This window comes from Pantherophis guttatus, chromosome 4 (assembly GCF_059756535.1).
Source record: "Pantherophis guttatus breed Tessera chromosome 4, ASM5975653v1, whole genome shotgun sequence".
NCBI classification, from domain to species: domain Eukaryota; kingdom Metazoa; phylum Chordata; class Lepidosauria; order Squamata; family Colubridae; genus Pantherophis; species Pantherophis guttatus.
In genome coordinates this window covers 42,574,669-42,601,125 of record NC_142066.1, presented here as the reverse complement: position 1 = coordinate 42,601,125, position 26,457 = coordinate 42,574,669, and the positions used below count along the sequence as shown (strand labels likewise).

General features: G+C 36.9%; 1 protein-coding gene across 2 annotated transcripts; it reads left to right on the top strand.

Annotated features, from left to right (window-relative positions):
* Positions 1–1,486: 1,486 nt before the first annotated feature.
* FBXO47 (F-box protein 47) lies at positions 1,487–18,225 on the top strand. 2 transcript variants are annotated; one of them, XM_034416558.3, is made up of 12 exons: positions 1,487–1,843; positions 3,044–3,142; positions 5,947–6,160; positions 7,888–8,055; positions 9,666–9,742; positions 9,845–9,922; positions 10,265–10,373; positions 10,598–10,774; positions 11,010–11,156; positions 13,297–13,439; positions 16,079–16,238; positions 18,049–18,225. In XM_034416558.3, the coding sequence occupies exons 2-12, from the start codon at positions 3,086–3,088 to the stop codon at positions 18,156–18,158; spliced, it is 1,440 nt and encodes a 479-aa protein (XP_034272449.1). In that variant the 5' UTR covers positions 1,487–1,843; positions 3,044–3,085; the 3' UTR covers positions 18,159–18,225. The 2 variants fall into 2 exon arrangements, with proteins under 2 accessions (XP_034272449.1, XP_087750071.1); XM_087893945.1 differs by lacking the exon at positions 1,487–1,843 and having other exon boundaries at positions 3,010–3,142.
* Positions 18,226–26,457: the final 8,232 nt, after the last annotated feature.

Genomic DNA, 26,457 nt, shown 5'->3' with positions numbered 1-26,457 from the left:
CCAGAAACACTCCATGAATGGTCTTATTTTAGATATAACATGGATTTTTTTAAAAAAGCAATTCAAATATACCTCTATAAATTTATCTGCATTTTAATATTGTAGAATATTGTATATTGTAGAAATTATCAGAATCAAAAATTCTGTGAAATCTGTTTACATAACAAACATAAATTTCTATGTGTATGCATTTATGTTAGAATAAAAGAATTAAAGAATAGTAATAATAATGAAAAGTCCTTGGAAGTTCAATTGGTGTCTGGCATTGTAGCGTAAGTTCTTGGCTAAAAACTTGGTCTTTACTTTGCTTCCGGGTTAATTCACTCTATATGTCTTTTTCTAAGATTAGAAAGGGGCTTTTCTTGGGTTGTTTTCAACCACAAAAAAGGATATTAATATAATAAGAATCAAAGGTTTTGGAATGTCTCCCAGTGAAGAACACTGTGCATCCACTAGGTTCCTAGAAGACCGGATAAGAAATATTACTGTTATTTTTTTAACTTAGACTGAAAGGCAACATCCAGTCCTCATCTGATTTAAATGTTTTCATTTGCAGAAAAATTATGCCTAAATTTGGCAACCAAATTCCTATCCATTAAGACTTGCTCAATCCAGCATTATTTTCGGTTTGAAGGGACCTCTAGTGGTTTTTCAAACACATCTACAAATCATTGTGGAAATGTTAACTCTTACAAAAATGCTCTGTGCTATACAGTATTACTGTAGATAGGTTTTTTCAATACCTATCATATTTCTCCAAGTCATACCTTAGGGTTTAAGGGGTCGTAGGGGACCCACAGGTGTCCTAAAACCAGATTTTAAGAAAAACGTTTTCTTAAAGTCTGGGTATTTCTGGACAATCTGGGTATGCGTCTTTAATTCCTGATCATTTGCCATTGACTTTCACTGCTACAGAAAAGCCCGTTCCATACTTGAAATGAATAGCAAATGCCAAGATAATACAACAGGCGAGATCAAAAGAGGAAAAAGTAAATGCAGTCTGTATTCTCCACCCACGAGTTCATGAAATGTCTGAAAAATGCTCCATTATGCAGTTGTACAAATGCAGAAAGTTGTTTCTTGTTATGAAGCCTGAAATTGACGTCAAGACCAATCCGTCTCTGAGCGATATGTTGAGCAATGGGCACTTTAGTCCGGCAGAAGCCGGCTGAGGTTGGCTACTTCAGAGATAGTTGTCTGGCAGGAAGACTTTTATTTCCCTGGTCCTGGTTGTTTAAAAAAAAAGAAATGCCTGCTTCAAAATTCAAGAACGCCATGATTTGATGGGGCTTCATCTGTTACTTCGTTTAGGAAAGCAGGCACGGAAGAGGCCATTTGGCGCCCTCTGGAAGAACAAGCCGCCTTCTCATGAATTATTTATTATTATTCAAAAGCACAAGCCCAACATCCTCCGGGCGACCCTGCTTATTATTTATGAGCGGGGAGGAGCTAAACAGGAGGGCGGGAGATTTCCGAACGATCGTGCAATTGTACGAGGCTCAATGAAGGCGGGGCAAAGGGGGGGGGGAGCGGGAAATATACAAAACGCGATATAAAGGAGAATCAATAACACGTTTCACTATTTCGGATTAATTATTGTTAAGAGAAATAGCGTTCCTGTGGTAAATAAATGTCCGCAGTTGCGTGAATATTCACATCCAGGATTTTCAGTATGAGGCCATTCTTTTTAATAAAATATTTGTATTTAGACACATAACATTCTGGAAGCCTTTGAAGATGAAAAGTGAGGTGCAAATGATTTCAAAGAAGAAATTCATTATTCTGAGCCTCTCTTGAATAGAAACAAAATGAACATTCTACAAGAAAAGAGGATACTTAACATGTATGGGAAAACAGTTTCTGAGTTTCTCAATGATATTTTATTCTTTGTATTTCTATGAGGAAGTAAATGATCCAATGTATTGCAAATGATCAAAAAATAATATATTGATGATAAAACTGACAAGGAGTTTTTTTAATGAAAATGTTGCTGAAAGTGTTTTTAGTGCTTCATAACAGTTTGTTAATTCTGAAATAAAAGTTTTTGTGCTTGGGAATTCTGATTGTTACATGCTATGAAACAGCAAACTTCACACATTATTTTGATTTATCCTATTAAATTAAGTTCATATTCCTAAAGTTGCCAGAGGATCATACTTTTATAATTCTGATTAGAAAACCCAGATTATTTAAAATATTGTAGAGGAATTTGGATGTAAATTAGTTCAATATATATTATTAAAATTTTAAATTAAGATAATCCAATATGTTCCCCTCCCCCATTTTGGTAGCTATGCATTTTTGCCTCATACAAATTAATGATCCACATTCCACCCTGAGGAAGGGCTGTCAAAAGTAAGATTCAAATAACTATAACAATGCAAAAATGTTTGTGTATAGTTTATACATTCCATTGTATCTGATGATGTTGATGTTTTCTTATTTTACCTACCAAATAACCTATGACTGTTTGAACAATAACCTACTAAATTCAGTCTCTCAAAAATTGGAAAGCTCACTTCAGAGAAGCAAAACCAATTATTGAGATGATGCTGTAGCAGGAACTGCAGTATATAATACTAACCAAGTGTTCTCATATTATATATATATACCAAACAGAAAAAGAAAAAAGATGTCACTTTTAAGAATCCAAAAAGAACCAAATTTTAACTATAGAAAATACCTCATTTCTCAAATAATTCTTAGAAAACCAAAACATTTGACTGACATCTTCCCCTGTTGATTGTCCTGAACAACTTTATCAGCAATCTTCAATATTTGCTATAATATCTTTCATCAATGTCTACATGGAGAGCCAAAGAGGGGAATAGCATTTAACAACACTTCCATTCTTATATCTAACAGATAAATTCCACAAAAATGGGGAGAAAAGACTGTCTCATGCAATGGGAGTTAATCAACACAGAGCTGCAAGGTTTCGTTTCAACATATAAATGCAGGGACATAAGATTTGAAGATTTGGAATTCAATACTACCTGTAAATTGATGATATTCTCTTATGTCTTTCTTAAATCTTGACAAGGTAGTGAATCTTTAAGCAACTTTTTGGGTATCAACGAAAAGGATGAAACATAGTAAGAAAAGGAAGAACAAGCCAATTGATGATACCAATTTAGAAATGGTAGGTGGCCCAATCTCTCCTTCTCTCTCTTTCTCTCCCTCTCCCTCCCTCCCTCCGTCTTCCTCTCTCTCTCTCACACCCACACCCATAGACACACACCCAAGGGGCGGGAGGACAGTATATCAATTGCAGCCAATTGATTCAGAATGATGATGATGATGAAGAATTTACGTACAACAAAAAAGAAAGAATATATCTCACCATACAAAAGCACACATCTCTCATGTACTAAACAAAGAACAATCTCTCTGAAGATCTTGGATGTTCCTATACTATGGAGTATACTTTATTACCTCTTTTCTTCTCCCATAATCTTTTATACTCAGATCCCAATATATATATATAACATTAATTTTTTACAGTTAAAAAAAAATCAATTTGGGCTTGTTTTCTAACACTGAAAATTTGGTTAAATTTGTATAAATAAATAAACTTTAGACTTAGATTTATTTTGCTTTTTTCCTGCAGCAGAAAGCTAAAATTGTAAGAACAAAATGGGGAACTATCAATAAAAATGTTTATTTTATAAAGGGAGGCACAGTAGATTCTCTTCTCTGTTCTCTTGTCTTAGCATTGTTGTTTCTGATTGCATTATAGTACTATGCTTAAATTGGGAGTCAAGATTATAAAATGCCTAGAGAAAATAAAGACGTGCCAAAATGTTTTATCTGTTGCCAAATATACTTCTACTAGGACATATTTTGCAAAGTGCAGAAATCATGTGTATTAATAGAATAAATATGTAAATCTAAGACCTATAAATATTAGTATTTAAATTATTTCAAGTTGGAAAAGGAAGTTTAAATATTGTCCCTTTTTAATATGAAAAGGAATCACAATGTATCTGTTTAAGTGCCATCTTTCTGACAGATTTGAAGCAGTTTTCAGCCTCCCCTAGGCCTACTTACATATATTTTCTTGCAAAAATATTTCAGATCAACTAGCAAAGGTTGTCCAAAACCTAAGAATAATCATATAACAACTCTGTTGTTCATTTTACCTCTTGAGTAAATTGTGAGCCAACTGTTTACCTGTGAACCAATTGTATGCATTTTTAAATTGGCCAATAATTTACTGAACAGTTATATAGTTCATGTACAAATTAAAACCTTAAAATTGATTCTAGTAATGATAGCATTCTGGAAAAAATAATTATAGAAGTGAAGTAAGCATTCAAAAATTTCAACTGGTGCAAAATGTGACTGCACAGGAAATAAATGGTGTCAAATACACAACTCGTATAACACCACTATTACCTGAGCCACACTGTTTGCCAGTATTTTTCTGGATACAATTTGGTGTGCTGGGTTACCTTTAAAGCCTTACATGACTTGGGATCAGGTTACTTGAGGGACTGTCTTTTTTCCAAGAGTCTGGTGTCCAATTCAATCTAGCAGATTGGGCATATTGCAGAGCCCATCAGTCAAAGAGTATCAATTAAATTTAAGATCCCTTATTTATTGTTTTAAAATTTCATTGTGCATTTTAATTGAATGTGTATAAGCTGCCTAGAGTCTGATCTAGTGAGATGAGTAGCATACAAGTTTTTATTATTATTAAGGTAGCATCTGAGTATGTAAGCAGTTCCAAGTAGGGTGGGCGTTTTTTTTTCCAAAGTCAGGATATTCAGGGTTTTTTTTTTTATTATTATTATTATTATTATTATTATTATTATTATTATTAGCTTTTAGCTTTTAGCTTTTAGCTTTTAATAGCTTTAGTACTTGGTTAGGACTTGAACTATTAAATTTTTACCAGTCCCAGCCTGTGAATTGAATTCAAGATTAAATATATAATAATAATAATGACAATAATAACTAGAAGATGGGCCTTCTCTGAAATATTCCTCTGCTTTGGGGAATATTTTCCCCTCAGAGATTACAATGGCCCCAACCCTGTTGACCTTTCACAAGGCTCTAAAAACTTGGCTACGTATTCAAGCTTGGGGCTTGGAATGTATTGAGGGCTCAGTTTGTTGACTTTATTGTTAGCTAGTTTAACTACCTTGGCTACCGTACATATTTATTTTTGGATGTTTTTACTGTTTATTGCTTTTAATTATTTTACCTGTTTTACAGTTTCAGAATGGTAAGTCTCTTAATGTCACTTGATTGAGTAGGCAGCTATAAAATTGAATAAATATAAAAAACGTAAACTGGCATAACTGAAAAGGAAGAATATTTCCTCAATCATAAATCTTTTGGGGAAAAATATTTGGAAGGATTATTTCCCAATTAAAAGTGATTACTGTTAGTAATGTTTCAAATTACAGTTTCAAAGAGTGCTTTAGCACATCTGTCTTCAAGCAAGCCACATCTTTTATCTCAGCAGTTCTGTCTATGAGAAATAGCATAGCTGCTTTAGAGTGTTGTGAAGAGATGCTATGTTTGCTCACATGGTGTGCATTTTTTGAGATAAAATCAAAAATGTTGCACAGGTGTTTTATTGATTATCATTATGAATTGAAGAAGTGTCATTATTACTATTATTAAGTAATTAGAATCTTATTGATTTGTGAGCAATGTTTTTCCTCTTGCTTCAAATTCTCTGAGGTTTTAGATTTCTAATGAGAAGTCTAAGACTAAATAGTCCAACTCTATACTAAATCTGATTTTCAGTTTTTTTCAGGAATCCCATGAAAATGTTAATTTTACACATCATCGATATAACATTTATATGTGCTGTATTTATGCAACAACTAAACATAGTTCTGCCACTTTCCTGCCTACTTTTATTGTTTTACTGATTTTATTGATTTTATTGATTTAATTTTCCTCTTTTTAATTGTAATTGTTTTTCTTCAGGCTACATCTACCGGTATGAAGGAAGAAAAGAGGACGGCATCTCCTACAAGTAGTAGCAATACTTCGGTCCCTAATGAAGAACATCCCTGTAGTTACCAACATTCCAGCAAATGTAGTAATACCATGCCAGCATATATTTCATTTCTGCCCACACTTGGAGATTTCAACAAATTTCCATTGGAAATATTTGAAATCATTTTAGAATATCTTTCAGGTGAGTCACTTCTATCCCACATGCAAAATAGGCAACCACATCGCTACTATTGTCACTGTACACTGAGAGCATATGCACCAAAGACAAATTCCTTGTGGCTACTCTATCCTATCCTATCCTATCCTATCCTATCCTATACCATACCATACCATACCATACCATACCATACCATACCATACCATACCATACCATACCATACTATACTAAACTATTGGGATCTAAATTCAGGGTGGAATTCTAAGTCCTTGAAAGGACGATCAAGAAATCATCGGATTTTTGAATCTCCCTTTCTTTGGCTGGAGAAGTATCTGTGAAAGCTCTTTTAACTGGAAGCATAGCTATCCCACAATCACTGTTTTAATAAATATCAGTGTGAAAAAGTTGCACCCCAGAGACATTGTTAGTGAATGACTAGGGTACCCTTTAGAGAAGGGGTGTCAAACTCAAGGCTTGGGAACCAGATCTGGCTGCCCTGGCTGCAGTACCTCTGCCAACGAAAACAGAGTTTGGGAGAGTAGATAAAACCAGTTTAGGGTCTTTGTGTGCATGCCAACATAATTTTCACTTCCTAGGTCTTTAAAAATAACTTGGTGCCAGTTCAGATTTCTTCTTATCACAGCCAGTCTTAGATTCCTGAATTCTGGTTCCACTACTTGAAAATTGTCTTCAAAGCTGTTTACTTGTTAATTAGACAGAATTAAATTGGCTCAACTGTCCATAAAAAAAAGACAATATGGAATCACAGAGGGATGGAGTGTGAAAATCCATTTATAATATGAGATTTGTTAACCAGTTTCCTCAGGGATTTTTAGAGCAGTAGTTCCCAAGCTGATAATACAGGAAACTGTTGAAATGAACAAACATCAAATTGTAGATAATACAAAGCTTGGGTGCATTTGAAGATTTGGCTTAGGAAGGCAGTTTGCCTGGGTGAATTTTAATTGTTTTGTAATAATAAATAACTCTCCTGTTCTCTTTCTCCATTCCTCTCCCAGTTATTCTTCCTCCTTTAAAGTTACCTCTTTCCATTACTTCACCTCCATTCAGTTCCTCTTCTTTATTATTTCTGCTGTAAGGATGTTTAAGTGGCTGCTGTTACCCACAATGACCCAGAAATAACAAAATGTGACATCATGATGCAAGCTCAGTCCTTTTGTATTTGTGTTGTGCCATTGCACACAAGTATCTAAGGGACTAAACATTATGTTGTGATACATAATGTCACTTCCCCATAGACTCCTATTGAAGGGAGAGGAATGTATGTTCTTGTATGTTTCTGTATTTGAGACTTTCTTTTTATTAAGAAAATTTATTAATAAAACAAGGATATAAATTGTATATGAGAGAGAGAATGGTTGGTGTATGCAAATGGAGACGAACTACATTTGTAAATGGGGAATTTTATTTTACAGGCAATTAATTTGATTACATTAATTTCTTTATAATTTCCCTGTCCTTTTTTATAAGTATGGCTCATAAAAAATCTTATTTGAAATCTCATGGGAATTTCAAAAACAAAATATTTTGTTATTCACATAAGATTTAATCTTTTAAAAAAAATTGTGGGTTCCTACGTATTTGAAAAAATCATACATACACAATTATTTGTATCACCATGTGCCTATCTTGGTTTAAGAGCAGTCTCAAATTTGTCTGATGAATGAAAGAAAAAGAACTACTGAGTGAATAAAACCTAACAATTACTTTTCTTTTTCTTCTGTATTCAGTGAAAGATATCAGTATGATGAGCATGGTATCAAAGATTATCAGAGATCGTATTGTTAATTACATCTCCACTCCTTCTGGAAATAGGAGATTTTTTCCACAGGATTTCCATAACGAAAACCAATCAGACTCTGCAGAATCCTCCATCCTGGAACACTACAGTTCATTAGGTGATCAAAGCCTAATCCTTTTCAGATATTCCAAAACAGAACCAGATAGAAAAAACATATTAAGATGTATAAATCTCAGCTAACTGAAGAATGATAAATGTCAAATTGCATCCTTTCAGTTAACAGAATATTAACAAGAATATTGCAGGATAGGAAAAATGTTTCATTGTAGTAAATTCATGTGCATGTCAAATCAGTGTCTAGATTAATATAGTGAACAAAAATGAACTTGACCATAAATATAAGAAATAATTTCTTAGAAAATACATTTATAACAGGAAAGGAACTATAATTTCTCCCAACTGCTCTGTGGGCGGGGTTTTGTTTTCTGTGTTGGTATTTGTATTATTATGAACTGAGATTTTTAATGATCAGTAGGTTTGAAGTCTGTGAAAATATCACTGATAGTGTAGGTGAAACACTGAGAAAACTAACCACGCCTTCCCATTTCTCTTGTTTTTTGCTGTAATACTCTCAGTGCTCTTTCCCCCTGTGAAATTTTAAATGTATATTTATTTTTTCACATTTATGTCTGAATTCTATTGTAGGGCAAGCAGAACAGGAAAAGGGAACTGCAGTAGTTAAATATAGCAGGAGAATAAACTTCTCCCCTGCAACAATCTCCCCTATTTTAAATGTGTGTGTTTGTGTGTGCGTGCGTGCATGTAATGGGAATTAGAAATCTGAAAAATGTATTGCGTTACAAAATTTATGGAGCCTTTGCCAAGTAATCTTCCCATGCCATTATTATGATCATGTCAACATATCTCTCTGGATGTTTTCAGCATTTTTGTCAGGCTTCCTCAGCTCCCAGTTACTATAGCTTCTTTTTTTTCTTCTGTTCCATGCAACTTATTCTTCTTTGTCATGTTTACTTGCTTCTGCAAGTGCTTCTCTTTTCATTTATCAGCGGTGGCAGTTTTTTCACTCTGAGTCTTTCCATAAAACCAAACTTTGACAAAACCCTTCTTTACTGTAGCTATATGATATCTTGCTGGCAGAACGATTTATATTCTTCATTTTCAACACTATCCCTTGTGTTTTTCAGCAGGCCAACAAAATATGTTATCCACATGGAGGGTGAGTTAATATTTTCAGGATGCTGATCAGTTAATGAATAACCAATGGCATCTCTTTCCCATCCTCCCACCTAATATACTCACTTCCCTCATTTAAATGAAACAGACCATGGAAATTGCCAATCACAAACAAGGTTAGGTTGATTTCATATACATGCTTACTTTCCTCTTTTAAACATCATGGAATTGTGCAGGTTGAAAGAGGAAGGATTAGCTATTTGATAGTGCTCTATGGAAAGCAGAAGTATTATAGCTATGTAAATTATAGTTTAGGAATGAAAAAAGACCATATGGGTCTGGAGATAAAAGTCAAATTGGATTGCTAGGCCGAATGAATGAATGAATGAATGAATGAATGAATGAAGGAAGGAAGGAAGGAAGGAAGGAAGGAAGGAAGGAATGCAATAAGTAACTAATGTCCCTATGGCTCCTGGTTCTTAACTCAATATAGTTTATAGGTTTTGAAAAGCATCATCACAAAAACATTTTTTTCAAATATCTCTGTATGATTTTTCTGTTTTTTCTTTCTAGGCTTATTGTTTAAAAGATGCACATTGTTACTACCTACAAAAGAGAGACTGAAGTACATAAACAGAATGTTTTCAGAAGTAAGCACAGATGTTTTCCAAGAAATATTAGATCTGTTAATTTCTATATCCCATTGAAATAAGTAAATTGAAGGATACCTTTTTTCTACTGCTTGTTTATAGATTTCCTGTTTCCAATTCTATGGCTGCTTTGATCCTTTGCACTGTTTGGGATTACACTGTTATGGAGTATTTTTACAGGTAAAAGGAATAGAGAGCTTTGTAATGCTTTAAAAATAAATATATTTATTATGGCATAAGATTTTGAACTTTAGAGTCCATTACTGCATGCTATATAAGCTTTATTCTATAGCTATATATTCTAAAGTTCCATTCTGTTCAAAGTTGGGTAAAGACATTCAGAACTTATTATTTGGAGGATTGTCTCTGTATCCCAAGATAAATAATCTTCTGTACTTTGTCACTGGCCACTTTCATTAAATTTCACATTACAAAAATGGTAAATAAAACAGTTATATGTTAAGTCTTCAAACTAAATATTGTTTTTTAATACTTCTGTTGGCTTATTATGTATGTTTTCAGACCTTAACAGCAGGTTGGGATGAAGATGAATGTCAACGAGTTTACAATTTTCTCTGTGATGTCACCAATTTACCTCGGAGAATACAGAGAATTGTTAGCAGCAAGCCTGGTAAATAATCTATGTTGTGAGCATGTTATAAATGTGGACTTCTGTATCTTGTGACACCCTAATAACTATTCCTAATAACTATTCCTAATAAAGGAATAGTGACTACTGACTTTAAACTTGCAGAAGTGCCATCCAAAATATTTATTTTTCACACAATATACAGGGTTTTAACATTAGAAAACTCTAAATGCAGACTAATGCCTAAATGTTATTAATTTGTCTAGGACGTTTCCGTAAATTGGAATTGAGGATAAGGTCATTTTGCCGTGATGTACTTCTAAACCATTGGATTCATCAAAGTGATTCGGTATTTTGGCTGACCTGTATTTTAAAGCCATGGCCAATGGTAAATCAAGCTCGGCTGCTGTATCTAATATTTGGACCTGCATCTGTTCATGATGGTAAGCTATTTTAATTAAACAAAACATATAAGTATTCAGATAAGAGTTGGAAAACAGGAAAGGAAGTGGCATATTAAGCATGTAGAAAATCAGTTGCAATCCTACTAATGATTTTTTAGCAAGATAGCAATTATTAATTGCTGAATCTAGAATTGTCTTTCTTTATACCTCAAGAAATAATTGATATCTCAAGACAAATTGTCCTTCAATAACTTTTTTACTTAATATCATTCAGGAAATGTTAATTGGTGGAATATGATTCAAGGCCCAACAGAGGAAAATAATTTGAAAGAACTCGCAGATACTGTTAAACTATTATATGAAACAGAGAAAGATGAATGGATGGCGATTGATGTTGTCGGTCTGGTAGATGAGCTTGCAGGTTTGTTTGCACACTTGAGTCCAAGATACCATCAAGTCTTTATGTATCGACCACAACTGGGACTAGCAGTTCTGTTGCTAAGTGAGATGAACACATGACAATGACTGTGATTTTCCAGGAAATTAACAGGAATGGAGCTAACCTGACTTGGAGGGGGGGGGTGAGAGAATGTTCCAGAACAGAGAAGATCCGCCTCCTGGGACCCATCAAATATAATGATGGTACCTACCAAATGTCCTCTGTGTCAGATCTAATGGGACACTGATTTAATCAGGGAGGGACGGTCCCTTAGAATACCTGGCCCCATGCCATGAAGGGCTTCAAAGGTTAAAACCTATCTTGAATTAGATCCAGAAGCAAACTGGCAGCCAATACAGTGCATGGAGCAGAGGTATGATGTGTTCTGTCCTGCCATTCTGCACCAATTACGTTTCTGGATATTCTTCAAGGGCAGCCTCATATAGAGTACATTACAGTAATCCAGTCTGGAGGTGAGTAGGGCATGGGTGACTGTCAGCAGAGCCTCCCAATCGAGAAACAGGTGCAACTGGTGCACAACAGGGAGCTCTTTGAGCAGGAGTCATGAGTCAAGGTGGGTCCTCAGATTACACCCTGGGTCTCTCTGGTGAAGAGCAACTCCAGCATTAAAGATGGCAAGTCTGAGAACCAGTAGGCCCCCAAATCCAAAGCTACTCAGTCTTTAGCTGAAGCCTGTTGTTTCCTATGCAGTTCCTCACAGCCTCCTGGGATTTACAGCATTGCATAATTCGCCAGAGGCAGAGACTGAGTATCATCAGAGTACTGATGTCTCACCAATGACAAGGGATGAATTCACCCAGCAGTGCCTTGTAGATGTTAAATAGAAGAAGAGGGAATCCTACAGCAACCCACAAAGTAGAAAGTAGAGGCTAAGGGTGGGCCCTCTTCTCCCCAATCATCACTGACTGGGATTGATCCCAGAGAAACTGGGGAAACCAGCATAACCCTGTGCCACTGACCCCCAATCCTCTGACTCATTCCAGTGGGACACAATAGTTTATGGTATTAAAAATCACTGAGATTTTTAAGTAAGGCAAGCTTGGCAGAGGTCAAGCAAAAGTGTGACCAATGCCATTTGAATCCCATACCCAGGTCTGAATCTTGATTGAAAAGGATTCAAATAATCCGCTTCATGTATGGCCCTCTGAAGCTGTTGTGTAACCAAAGTTTTGATCACTTTCCCCTGAAAGGGAAGGTTAGATAATGGAAGTAAATTGTCCAGTATGGTGGGGTCTACAGGAAAGGGTAAACCAAGGCCTTCCTGGGAGATAAAAGAAAAACTCTTCACTTAAAGAACAATTAACTACCACTAGAACTCTTCATCTGACACCTTCCAGCCACTTTAATAAGCCTTGACAGACCTGGTTTTAAAGAGCAAATGGTGGAACTCTCATAGTCCCAAGTACTCTTGCTCATTACATTATCTACTGAAAAGCACATAAGCTAAATCTTAAAAATACTATAGTTTTATTACTGAACTCCTATACTTGTGATACCACACAGGTGGCACACGGAGCCATATCAAAGGCAACCGTTGCCCTAGCTCAGCTCCAGCACGCGCCACCTGATTTTTTGTGCTTCTGGGCCCACCGGAAGTCGGCAAACAGGCCATTTCTGGCCTCCACAGGGCCTCCAGGAGGGTGCGGAAGGCCATTTCTGCCCTCCCCAGGCTCCAAGAAATGCTCTGAAGCCTGGGATGATCGAAAAAGGGGTCTACCGGGCCCACCGAGCCATTGTGTGCCAAAAGCAGGGGGAGCATGGGGGGACACACGTGCATGCATGGGGTGGGGTGAGGTGCATTGAATTATGGGTGTGAGCATGCGCATTCGTGACCCCCTTGCTTTTGGCACACAACAGCAAAAAGGTTAGCCATCACTGTCCTATACAAATCCAAAGTAGTTTACATTGTTGAATAATTTTTTTACTGCTTGTCTTGTGGATTAGATAAATTGTTGTTGTATTCCGCCTATTTTTAAATAATATTTTCAAATGTAAGAAAATTAAAGTTAAAAGTTAAACATGCATGTGTGAATACTATATGTGCCTGCGATATTTATGTTTGTGCTTGTGTATATATAAAATATTTTTTCTATTTTTATAGTACTCCCTGAGGAATGGCATCTTGAAAACAGCGCTCGCTTTCTTATTATGTGCGGAAATAACATCTGCTTCCCATTTATGGCTAGTAAAGCTGTGGATGGTCAAGCTATTGAATTGGCAAGGCTGGTGGTATTCCAAACATTGGTAATTACAGATATTTTCCCCTCTCTGTGTCCTATTCTCTTCTCTATGTTATGACTTATGAATGGGCCACATGCACTCAAAATAAGTGACTGCATTTAATGTATCTTGTACATTTCTGTGAAAGAGTAACTGCTCTTTCCTCTTTCAGAAGAAAGATGATAAAACAGTTTAGAACCTGACTCTTTTTTTCTTTTTTTTCTATTTTAGTTTCTTTTCTTTGCTCCACACAATTTAAATTTGACATATGGGGAAAACTGTCATTTTCAATAAAAGAAGTTTAGTTCCAAAGCCAATAACTCTTTTGAGTGAAATAATTTTTAATCAGGATTTAAATTCTCATGTAGTTTTATTTGGATCCCCTCTCCCCAGTGTTCTTTAAACATGATTAAAGCCTGCAATGTGTTCAGCACAATGACATATTTGATGTCTTATTTAATTTGGCCCTTAGATACCAGTTCTTCCTTAGCAGTTTCAGACAATTCACTAAAATTAACTAACCAAAACAACATTTTAAAAGAGACAAATTAATATATGTCTGAAAATACTTCAAACTAATTGCCTTGCTTTAGGAGTGTTTCTATGGCAGCATGTGCATAAATGCAATTCTTTTATTGCTACTTGTATAATGTCACTTTTTATGTGAATAGGGAAAACATTTTCATTAAACTTTCATTACAGCAGTACTTGAAGGAATGGGGCATTTGGGATTTTGCAATGCTTATCTAACTTCTTGGCCTGATGTAATTAGTGGACAGGCAGGCAGAACCAGTATATCTAACTCAAGGCATCAAATGTGTCAAAATGTCCCCGTTTGCCTGCATTATATTTATCAGAGCACTTTACAGTATATTAATATTAGCATCATACATTGATAAAGATTACATGGCCATCTTCTTGCTTTTTCTCAGGTTGTGAGCCATGTGGTAGAACTGCAGGAATCTTATGTCTTTAATTACTGTATAGGAAAAGAGAAATGTTTTAATTTAAGATCTTCATGTGTATATTAAGTAGAATGAATGTATTGTACCAGCTGAGAGCATTTCTCTGTGTGGGTTTTTTTGCACCAATTCAAGATCAGCTCTAGTACTTGCCTGACCTCCTGATATCTACTGGTTTGGGAAGCTAAGCTGATTTGTTTCAGACACTGGGATGAGAAATTTTATTTGAAACCTGGCACTTGTTAGTGTGACTTAGCAAAGCTACCATGACAGTGTTTTTAAGGAACTTTTAGTTTATCTTGCCTTCCTATGCCTAAGTGAAGGTAACCATTTTTCTACACATACACACATACACATACACACACACCTCCACTCAGCCTAAGGTGATAAGTGCATGTTGGAAGGCATGAAAGGCCAGGTTAGGGACAGATCATCTTGGAAAAACATCTGTCTATATGGCCACTAAGAGTCAACACTGGCTTGATAGCACGATCAATCAATAGGCACTATTTGTCTCCCTCAATCCATCCAAGACTAACACATGTAATTTTCATCAGATATATTTGGGCAGGAGGATACTATGAGACAGTACACTTATATGTTTGCTTGTCAGTCTATAGTTTTCAGAAAACACCTCAAGTCAATTAGCATTTGCCACTTTAGACCAATAGCTAAACACAAGAACTATCAGCCAATCAGCATCAGTAACTGTGCCTTCTCCCATTAGCCTAAGTCTGTATCTAGCCTCATATCCTTCCCACATTTCACCAGAGACAGAGATAATAAAATGTTTTGTTAGCTTGCACATCATTTTTCCTTAGAAGCTCATGATGGCATACACTCCTCTCATTTTTCTCCACAACTCTACTAAGAATAATTCTCCATTTTCCATGTTTCCAAATATTTAATGTCTTCCAAACTGTTAATGCTGTTGTTCCAGAAGTGAGGCTTCCTTTTCCTAAGCATGCTATCACCGTACTATAATGCAGGAGTCTCCAACCTTGGCAACTTTAAGACTTGTGGACTTCAACTCCCAGAATTGAATTCTGGGAGTTGAAGTCCACAGTCTTAAAATTGCCAAGGTTGGAGACTCCTGCTATAATGAAAATCCAGGAACTGGCAGAAGCTAACTCTTCCAATGGAAGCATAGACATTTTAAGCACCAAACAGCAATACTGTATGTTACTATTTATTTATGATATTGTATTTACTACCTTGATAAATAATTTCCTTATACACGGATAAAATGCCATTAGTTTAAAACTACTCTGGCAATTGTGCTTGCCAGGTGGCAATTGTAATAGTATTTGATAGGAAGGAGTGCTCAACTATCAGGAAAGCCTCTATTGTGACTCTATTTGGAAAGTCATATAGACAGAATCAAGATGAAACACAGAGAATCCTTAAACAGCAAGGATGTTCCACTTTTTCTAGTTTAAGCTATGTTATGTCAAAATAAAGAAAAAGAAACCCAAGCAAAGAAAGGTCAAACTACCAGAAAGCAAGAAAAAAACAATTAAAAAAGTTAAGCCCTATGGAAGCTGCTATTACTATATTTACATAGGTGTATTTATGTGTGTGTGTTTCAACCCAAAAGTTCCACGGAATTACTTCAGATTGAAAAGCACTAAATAGGAACAAAGGATTGGGGATTTTTTTTTTTTAATCATCAAGGACATTTTTTCAAATTTGTTTTACTAGGTATGTGAGAAGGATCTCTACTGCATGGGCTGGACTGTAAAAATGATGCAAAAAGTTTGCAACGTCTTCACTACTGAAAATGAAAAGAACATTTTTTTGCAAAGTATTGAGAATACCTTTGCACAAATTATCATGGATTCTCTACAGTTGGTGATATCTGGTAAGAAATCCAATTATACTACTTACCTTATTATAATTGCACCTTAATCTTGATTATCTGAATCTTCTAAGCAGTGTGTGTGTGTGTGTGTGTGTGAATACTGTACACACACACATACACACACACACCAATAGTCAATTATATTTATGTAACAATAATTATGTTTCTCTTTTAGGAATAATAGAATAATAGGATAAAGAGGTTAGGATTAAAACCACACTGAAAGATGTGAAGTAAAGGTTCAATCCACTACTTCCCAAACCTGGGTAAATTAGCCCAAATTGGGTAAAAGTTCTTTTTCTTTGGATAACAGCACATATGAACCCATTACTCATTGTCAACAGGGACATTTATACTGATTTATACACTGAGTAAAAAGGACTTTCAGATAAGTGATTTGGCATACTGAAAGAAAAGATTTGGGGAGTACCGGTTTAATTCGTTCTCCATGTGTTATGATCCTGTCAAAAAAACAACCCTATGCTATAAGAAAGAGGCTGCCATCTGAGCCAATAGCCTACTCCATGATGGCAAACCTATGGCACACATGCCAGAGGTGGCACGCAGCGCCCTCTCTGATGCCATGCCAGCTATCACCCCAGTTCAGCTCTGCTGCGCGTGCGCCTCCCGCTAGCCAGCTGGTCTTCAGGTCTCTGTCACACATGCATGGGGGATGGGGCGCATGCAGGGGACTGTGTGCACATGTGTGGGGCAGGGCGCATGCACAGGGGGCACGCACATGTTGCATTTGGGGGGTTTGGGAGCATGCACACTTTGGGCACTTGCTCAAGAAAAGGTTAGCCATCACTGGCCTAGCTCATCTCATTTTCTATTTTCACTTGAATTTTCATAATATATAATCACATAATTTGGCCATAGTACAATTGCTAAAATATTGTGCCTTTGATCTGTGCAGTTTCCCTCCAGGACAGATTTTCTTTCTTATATTTTCTTTTTAAAGTACATTCACAACTGCGCTGAACAATATGCATATTTTTGCATATTAGAATTCCAGTGAGAATATAACATTAAATCTGGATTTCTGGAAATGTCAATCAGTATTTCTCTAAAAAACCCAGAATTTATATTTTTTAGGTTTAAGAGCCATGGTGACTCAGTGGTTAGAATGCAGTACTGTAGGCTACTTCTGCTGACTGCCGACTGCCAGCAGTTTGGCAGTCCGAGTCTCACTGGCTCAAGGTTGACTCAGACTTCCATCCGCCGAGGTCGGTAAGATGAGGACCCAGATTGTTGGAGGCAATATGCTGACTCTGTAACTGCTTAGAGAGGGCTGTAAAGCACTGTGAAGCGGTATATGAGTCTAAGTGCTATTGCTATTGCTTTATTTCTGATTAATTCTGATGAACATTCATGGGGTTGAAGTATAATATAAATATATATTTTTCTACATGTCATATTAGAAAATTTAGAAATGAAAAATAATATGACTACTCACAAATTTCTATGAGCATATGAAGTATTGCATAGGTTATTACCGTATATAACAAATCTTACATATTTACAATAAATACAGCCAATGTAATCTAAACAAATAGAATCAAATCATAACTAATTTAAAAAAAGTGCTTCCAAGAGAAGTAAATATGATCCATGTTTAATTACAAGTCATTCATACATAAGGTAAAAGTTGTCTTGAGTCAAGCATGACTCCTGGTGATTTATTGATGAAATATATTTGATGAAATAAAACGTTATCTATTAGCTTGGCATTTTACAAGCTAAGCAACATCTTTATGTCAAATAAAAATAAGTATTGTTTAACCTGTTTTTTAAATTTTATTTTACTTAGGAGAGCATGATGAAGAAGAGACCAGCTTTCTAAATCTTTTTCATCTTGTCAATGCACAAGCAAATTTTCACAAAGAAATCCTTTACTTAACCATGAATTACAATGTGTAATTTTTTTTTTTTTTTTGGCTATGAATTGAGAAAATAGCCAAGAATAAAGCATATTACTTTGCCTGTTATCTTTTTTGTCTCCATGTGTGGCTGCAAGCATTCTGATCTGCTTTCCAAATACACATTTCATTGGGCTTGATCAATTATATTACAGCATCAAGATTTATTTATTATTAATTTTGCATGTTTGCTGTGGTGAGTAATTTTACACATAAACACACAGAGGCATACAAACAAGAAAAAGATATGCAGAGACTTGGGCAGAATATGGAATCCAATTCTGATGAAAAAAATAATAATCTATGTGCTGGTGAATGAGAATAATGCAAACCATTAAAATAGCCGGATTCTGTTTAGCTGGAAGGTGGGAAAACTGGCCATGTGATTATTTGCCTTTGGCTGCTAGGCCAGGCCTCAAAGATGTGTACCTACTAAGCCATTCTTTCCTGTGTATCCTCTTGCTGTGGAAGATTTGTGTTCCCATTAATACAGAAATTGTAGTTAGCAATGGGATTTGTAATTCATTATACAGTATTTGGACAGTACTAGGATGGGGAAAGCTGCCAGAAATTTTAGATTCTATACAGTATGAAATGTGGCCTGCAAAAATCCACATGGCCACTAGAGAGTAGCAGGGTATTACAGTATTTTTAAAATCTCTTTGCTACCTTGCAGTGGTTCTCTGGATTTCTGCCAGTAGTTATATTTCCACACAAAAATGATCTGCTTCAAACAAACTAAAGCCACTGTAACTTCTAGCTGTTCATCACTTCAGAGGATTTCCTTTGAGCAGCCCACTTGCAAAGTTTATCTCCCTTTGTGCTGTAAAAACTGTGATTTAGAATCATTTCCACAGCTCTTTGGGAGTAACATATTCATTTCTGTCAAGAAAGGAAAAAGTATTTTAAACCATTTTTTAAACTGTAGATTTATTAAAATGAAGCATAATTAAAGACCTTGTTCAGTTCATTTTCTGCCTAATTCCCACAGAACCCTGCTGTCAATCCCTTTTTTTAAAAATTTGATTTATATGCCGCCCTTCTCCGGAGACTCAGGGCGGCTTACAGTGCGCTAAGCAATAGCCTTCATACTTTTGTATATTTTATACAAAGTCAGCTTATTGCCCCCACAAACTGGGTCCTCATTTAACCTACCTTAGAAAGGATGGAAGGCTGAGTCAACCTTGAGCCTTGGAGAGATTCGAACCAGCAGTAAATTGCAGGCAGCTGTGTTAATAACAGGGTGCATTAAACCACTGTAGTACCAAGGCTCTTAGTACTAAGGCTTAGTACTTAAGGCTCAGTATATAATTTCAGTAGTAAGGAAAAAAATTCTGTTTATTTATATACAGGTACATTATTTATATGTTTTATCCTCAACTTATAACCACAATTGAGCCCCAAATTTATGTTACTAAATGAGACATTCATTAAGTGAGTTTTGCCTCATTTTACGACTTTTCTTGCCACAGTTGTTACCGAATCATTCCAGTTAGTAACTTGTTTGTTAGTAAGTTAGTAACTTGGTTATTAAGTGAATCTGGCTTCCCCATTGACTTTTTAAAAATAACACATTCAGGATTTTAAAAGTAAAGCTCCCAGGCATTACTGATCAGCAGTCTGTTGACATTTCTGTAATGCCTTTGTGTCAGGCAGATAATATTCAAATCACTCTTGAGGGAGGTCCTCAAAGCACACCACAGGATAGCTGGGAAGACCAATGATTGCCTTTGCTTGTCAGAAGTCACAAAAGAGGATCACATAATCATCATAAATATAAACCAGTTGCCAAGCATCCAAAGTGACCATGAGAATGCTATAATGGCGGTAAGTGTGAAAAATGGTCATCAGTCACTCTTTCCAGTGCCGTTGTAACTCTGGTCACTAAATGAACTGTTGTAAGTCGAGGACTACCTGTATTTTATTTAAAGCATTTGTGTAGTTTCTCATCTTAACCCAAACTCTGGGTAGCTTCCAATCAGAATCAGGTGTTTTGGTCCTCTGTACATGGTGTCGTAGCCTTGGGCGAGTAACAGATAGCCAGCCACATGAGAAGTGCTACAGTAAAGTTTGTGCATTCTAAAGTGTTCTCTCTGGTCTCCATGATAAGTTACTTCTTTACTTAAAATATTTCAAGAATATTTTTTTAAAAACAATAACCTTCCCCTGGTTGCTTACAAGAATAACATCCAATGGATTAAACAACATAAAATACTATAATAGTCCATAATAAAATTTATAAACTACAGCAATTAAAACAAATGGGTAATCAATGCTAAAATAAAAATAAATTGCAGTTAAACCCCAGAAAAGGCTAATAACACCAATTTAGAGGAAAGCTAACAAAAATGTACAGTACACTTTTATGATGTAAGGATTCCTCATATTACCTTGTGATTCTTAGGAGTTTTTTGATGATCATTATTATTAATGGAACAATTAATGGAATATGTTTATTATAAATAAAACATATCCTTTATTTTCGCTCTAGCAAGGATAATAGTGTGAAATAAGTTCTTTTAAAGCCACCCTGCTTGATTACCTTTTAAAAATAGTCATGGGTAGTGTTTTTGTGGGTATGTATGTCATGGTCACTGATTGCTAGGACTTGAGCAGATGCCCTCTGAGATTGTTCTGGACTCGTTCTGTATTCTGACTATAGTACTTTAGAATAGAATAGAATGGAATAGACCTTGGAAGGGACCTTGGAGGTCTTCTAGTCCAACACCTGCTTAGGCAGGAAACCCTATACCATTTCAGACAAATGGTTATCCAATCTCTTCTTTAAAACTTCCAGTGTTGGAGCATTTACAACTGCTGGAGGCAAATTGTTCCACTGATTAATTGTTCTGTCATGAAACTTATCCTTAGTTTTTGGTTGCTTCTTTCCTTGATTAGTTTCCATCCATAACTTCTTGTTCTGCCTTCAGGTGCTTTGGAGAATAGTTTTGACTCCCTCTTCTTTGTGGCAGCCCCTGAGATATTGGAACACTGTCATGTCATCCCCTTTTCATCAGACTAGACATACCCAGTTCCAGCAACTGTTCTTTATATGTTTTAGCCTCGCATCCCCTAATCATCTTGGTTGCTCTTCTCTGCACTCTTTCCAGAGTCTCAGCATCTTTTTTTTACATAGTGGTGACCAAAACGGAAATCCAAGTGTGGCCTTACCAAGGCATTATAAAGTGGTATTTTAGTTGAAACTCTCTCTCTCTGAAACAGAACTACTTTTTGACCAATTATACAGATTGGGTTAAACATCATTGCATCAATTATTGGGGAAATGTGTTCTGTTTTCCATTAAAAGCTTTGAAAGAACTTACACATATTATTCTGACTTTGAATTACTGGTCATTTTATATTCGTTTACATGCTTTAGTGAAGTGAAAATATTAAAGGATTGAATATCAAAATATATTTCAAGATCAATTTATTTTTAACAAATTATATAAATATGCATATACACACAGGCATACAATATAAATCTAAGATAATGTTGCTATTTATGAACTATCTCAAAGTTTTTACTAAATATTATTTTTAAGTGTATTATTTGTGTTTGGGGAAGACACAATGTCAGGTGGGATTGCATATAAGGTATTAAGTTATGTAAAACAAAAAGAAAGCGTGAAGAATGCATAATCAAGGATCTAGCAATAATAAAGCAGTTAACAAGACAATCCCAAGGGGCAGTGAGGCCATCCCAGAAAAAACACTGAAGCCAAAGTCCAGGTCATGTTCAGCAGAGCAAAGAAAGATGCCCACAAGTGCAGCCTCTTTGGCTTGCTACTGAAATGTTAAATGAAGGTTCATGCATTGGCCTCTGAAAAGGAGACTCCCCTAAGAGCTTCAAGTCCAAAGGCCTGCATGTCACTTGGGATGAGATGGGGGTGGGGAGGTGAGGAAGGAAGACTTTAGGCCTGAGGAAATGATCCTTCCTGTGTCTGGCTTGGCTCAACTCAGATCAGCAAAGAGCAAAAGACAGTGGGAACGCCTTTTGCGGATTTGCCAGGGATGCACATTTGCACAACATTACAAAAAGGGCCTTGGGAGTCTGCCAGTCCAGCACAGTAACTCTGTGCTGAAAACAGAATGGGTATTTGGTGTGGTGAGAGAATTTGACAAAACAAAATTAAATTTTGAAATGGGATGAGTTCAGCTGCAGGCTACAAAAAAGAAGGGGAGGGGGAAATCCTGCTCTTAAGCCCTTCCCCTCATGTGACCCAGGGCAGAGCTGCTTTTAAGGGAATAGATGGAATTCTCAAAGGTCTTCAGTGATCTACCTGTTTCATCCCTTTGGTTGCTTTCTGGTGCCAGCTTTTAATTTGTCCTCTATTACTGACTTCAATGGTAGGGATGATACAGCAATTACATCTTGGATGCCCTCCCCCTGCAACTCTAACCCTATCTCACTAGCCACTTTTACAGGGGCAAACAGGCACTTTTCTCCTGTGGTATGAACAAAAGTTGCTTGTTGGCATAATTGATGGAAGGAAAAAAGAAAGAGGGGCACAGGTTTAGCTAAGATTAAGAAATTTTAGCTATGTATTCTCAGTATTAATACATGAACATTTTAGTTAACAAAAACTCTATGGGACACATAGATATTTGGGTAAGTCTAACAGGTTAGGGTTATATAGGGTTATGTTTGGGATAATATTTTCCTCTGATATGAAATTAAAATAATTGGCTAAATGGATCTATTTGCCTGAGTATTGACAATTAGTCCATCACTAAGCCAACAATTGTGTTTCACAAACCTGAAAGTAAAACAGGAGTATAATGCCCTGATTTGCATGGATAAAGGAAAAGAATAAGGATCCCTAGTGAATCATTTAAAACTGGTAGTAGTCTATCCACAAAGAAGAAAATTAAAGAACAAGGAATGCACTTCTTGTATATTCTTTCTACACAAGAATACAATAACACAATCAGGAATCTGGTAGCATCTTTTCTGATTAACAAATGTTATTAAAAGTTCTAATTTCTCATTTATATGTATTTGATGAAGTCAGCTGCAGCCCATGAAAGAAAAACACAACTCTCCTCCTACAATGTGCTCTTGGTTGGTACCTAGCCAGGGAAAATTGCTACGTTTGGCAGGAAGCAAAGGGAAGGGTAGGGCATGAGCTAAAGAGGTAAGGATAAAGTTAATCATGGACTGTGCTGTGCAAACTGAGCCATTAGCTCAATCATGGTAATCTCTAGCTTTTGAAGCCCATGAAGACTCATCAATGAAAAAATGAAAGAAGAGAGGAACCAGCATCATCCCAGAGATAACCAGTGGTGTTACTAAACACTTAAAAATCTAACACATGAAGAAAGTATGGGGAAAGCACAGGATTCTAGGTGTGGGTTTACCACACACTCATGGAGAAATAATAAGCAATTATCTTGGAACTGCTAAGAGAGCAGCCAGTAATTTAAAGAAATTAGATATTTTTGAATTTTATTGACACAGCCTTTCATTTACCAAAATAAATTTATTTAATTTTTATCCCACCTTTTTACTTTATAAGTATCTCAAGACAGTAAACATATGTTACTCCTCCCACCTCCTATCTTCCCTACAACAACAACCCTGTGAGGATTGGGCCAAGAGTGACTGATCCCAGTCACCCAGCAGACTAGGCTTTTATGCCTAAGGTAGGACTAGAACTGAAAGTCTCCTCGTTTCTAGGCCAGCATCTTCATCATTTCACCAAACTGGCTCTCTTAAAAATGAATATTCAGTATGCAGAAAGAATCCATTCAAATATTGACCTGGCCCATTTCTGTGCCCTGGAATATGAATAGGCTGCTAATTAGATCTTCTCTAATTAGCAGCCAATGCTAATTTCCAATTGAGAATGTAATTATAGGTTCTCAGATAAAAGGGGAAGAGAGTTTGTAGACTTTTGGAAATTCAGGTTTCAGTATTTCCTACCACTGGGCATCCTAACTAGAACTGAAGGGAAATATCCAACAATATCTGAATAGCAAGAGCTTTCTCACCTGCAAACTAGAGTTTTAGATGTCTTTGGCATCATACTGGAATGTTTTCTTTTTGTATTCATGGTATGGGACCAAAAATAAAATATCTAGCTCCATTTTTGCTGGCAGAAGCACTGCAAGCTGGTCCTTCCCTTGGGCCGGATCTAAGCACCCCACAGGCCAGATCTGGCCCATGGGCCTTGAGTTTGACACCCTTGCATTAGAAGCTTTTTGTTGAGTTTCCCTGCTAGTTCTCAATTTCTTTTTGCTTTGTAGATCAAAATTCATAAATTAAAAGTATTACTAGTATTTTGACAAGTAATACCTTATGTATTTAAAACAAGGGTCCCTAAACCCCAGATAGAGGCCCCCTACCGGGCTGTGACCTATTCAGAACTAGGCCTTGACTTGCACCAGCAGCGGGCCGGCGTACTCAGGCATGCAGCTCAAGTTGTGTAAGTTGAGTTGTGTGTGCGCATGCATGCTGGGGAACGCTGATTTAAAACATAGAAGCAGCATCACTTTGGAAGTTTGTACACTTTGGAAGATTCTATTCTAATTACCATAATTTGGCAAACTTCTGGATAAATATGCTAGTAGAAATCACAGTATCTACCACACAGGAACTTCTAAGATGGCAGAGAAACGTCTATAAATTCCGCTCTTGTCATGCTGTTAGCACATGATGGTGACTACTTGATTTGCTCATTATAAGTCTACAAAGTAGTAAAGCTCTGGCTCCTGTGGTTATTATGAGTCATGAATTTCATGTCTGCTGTTCAGATGAATTGCTGTATAAATTTGACTAAATAAATAAATAAACCTAATGTGTGGTTCACGCTCAGTGTCAAAACCAAGGGAACAGAATACATATACAGTTCTATACTATGCCTCCCAAATTAGCCCTATTTGGCTTAGCATGATTGCCTGGTTTATCCCATGTGCAAGGACAACAGCTGGATTCTAGCACCTACTGAGCCACAAACTACCCAATCTAAAATAAAGCCTACTCTATAAAACACATTGTGCAAAACCAATGCATGAATTGAGAGACTTTGCCCACTTGGCTGCAATGAGACTTCTCCTGCCACCATCTTTATTCTGCTGAGTCTCCATAACATCCCCATCATGTTGCCTCAATCCATTAGCAAGGCAGTGTAGTCATCCTTCGCTACCTAATGTTAAACTCCTGTTTTTACTCTTAGGCTGAGAGCAACCAATGGCAGTTCCTGTGCTCTTGGCATCCAGTCAAGTGGTCCAAAACATGCCTTCTTCAAAATCACTAACCCCAATGGGCTTATAGTTAGATAGACAGTGATACACTTACAGGAGGAACATGACGTGATGTCCCGCTGCCTGGAAGTGGTACGGACCTGGACGGGGAGGAACAGGCTCCGACTCAACCCCACCAAAACCAAGTGGCTGTGGGTACCAGCATCTTGGTCCAATTGAGATATTTCATCGTTGACCACCGGGGATGAGGTGTTACCCCCTGTGGATAGGGCTCGCAACTTGGGTGTCCTCCTGGATTCACGGTTGTCTCTGGAAGATCATGTAATGACCGTGACCAGGGGGGCATTTGCTCAAGTCCACCTTGTGCGCCAGTGGCGCCCTTACTTGGACCAAGATGCCCTATGTACCATTACTCATGCGCTGGTCACCTCCCACCTTGACTACTGCAATGCTCTCTACCTAGGGCTGCCCTTGAAAACCACGCAAAGGCTTCAGCTGGTGCAGAATGCGGCCGCGCGGGTTGTGATGAGAGTGTCCCGACACTCCCATGTTACACCCTCCTGCGTGACTTGCATTGGTTACCGGTTGCCCTTCAGGTGAGGTTCAAGGTGCTGGTTATTACCTACAAAGCCCTTCATGGCCTAGGCCCGGGATATTTGTCGGACCCCCTGCAGCCAGTGACAATTCCCAATCGCCCAGTGCGTTTCCACAGACAGGGCTTCCTCAGGGTGCCATTGGCCAGATAGTGTTGGCTGGTGACCCCCAGGGGAAGAGCTTTCTCTGTGGGCGCACCCACCCTCTGGAACCAACTTCCTTTGGAGCTCGGATGGCCCCTGACCGTCACTCATTCCGCCGCGATTTGAAGACCTGGTTGTTCCGCAGTCTGGACTGATGGGGGGTTTCTTAATGAATTTTAAATTGTTTTAAATTGGAATTTTAATTTTATATTGTCTTTTAATGAGGAACTGTGCATCTTTACCATTGTGAGCCGCCCTGAGTCCTTGGAAATAGGGCGGCATATAAATTTTTTTTTAAAAATGACAGTGTAGTTTGAGCGAGCTATTAAAACATGCTATTTCTCCAAACTATTCTTC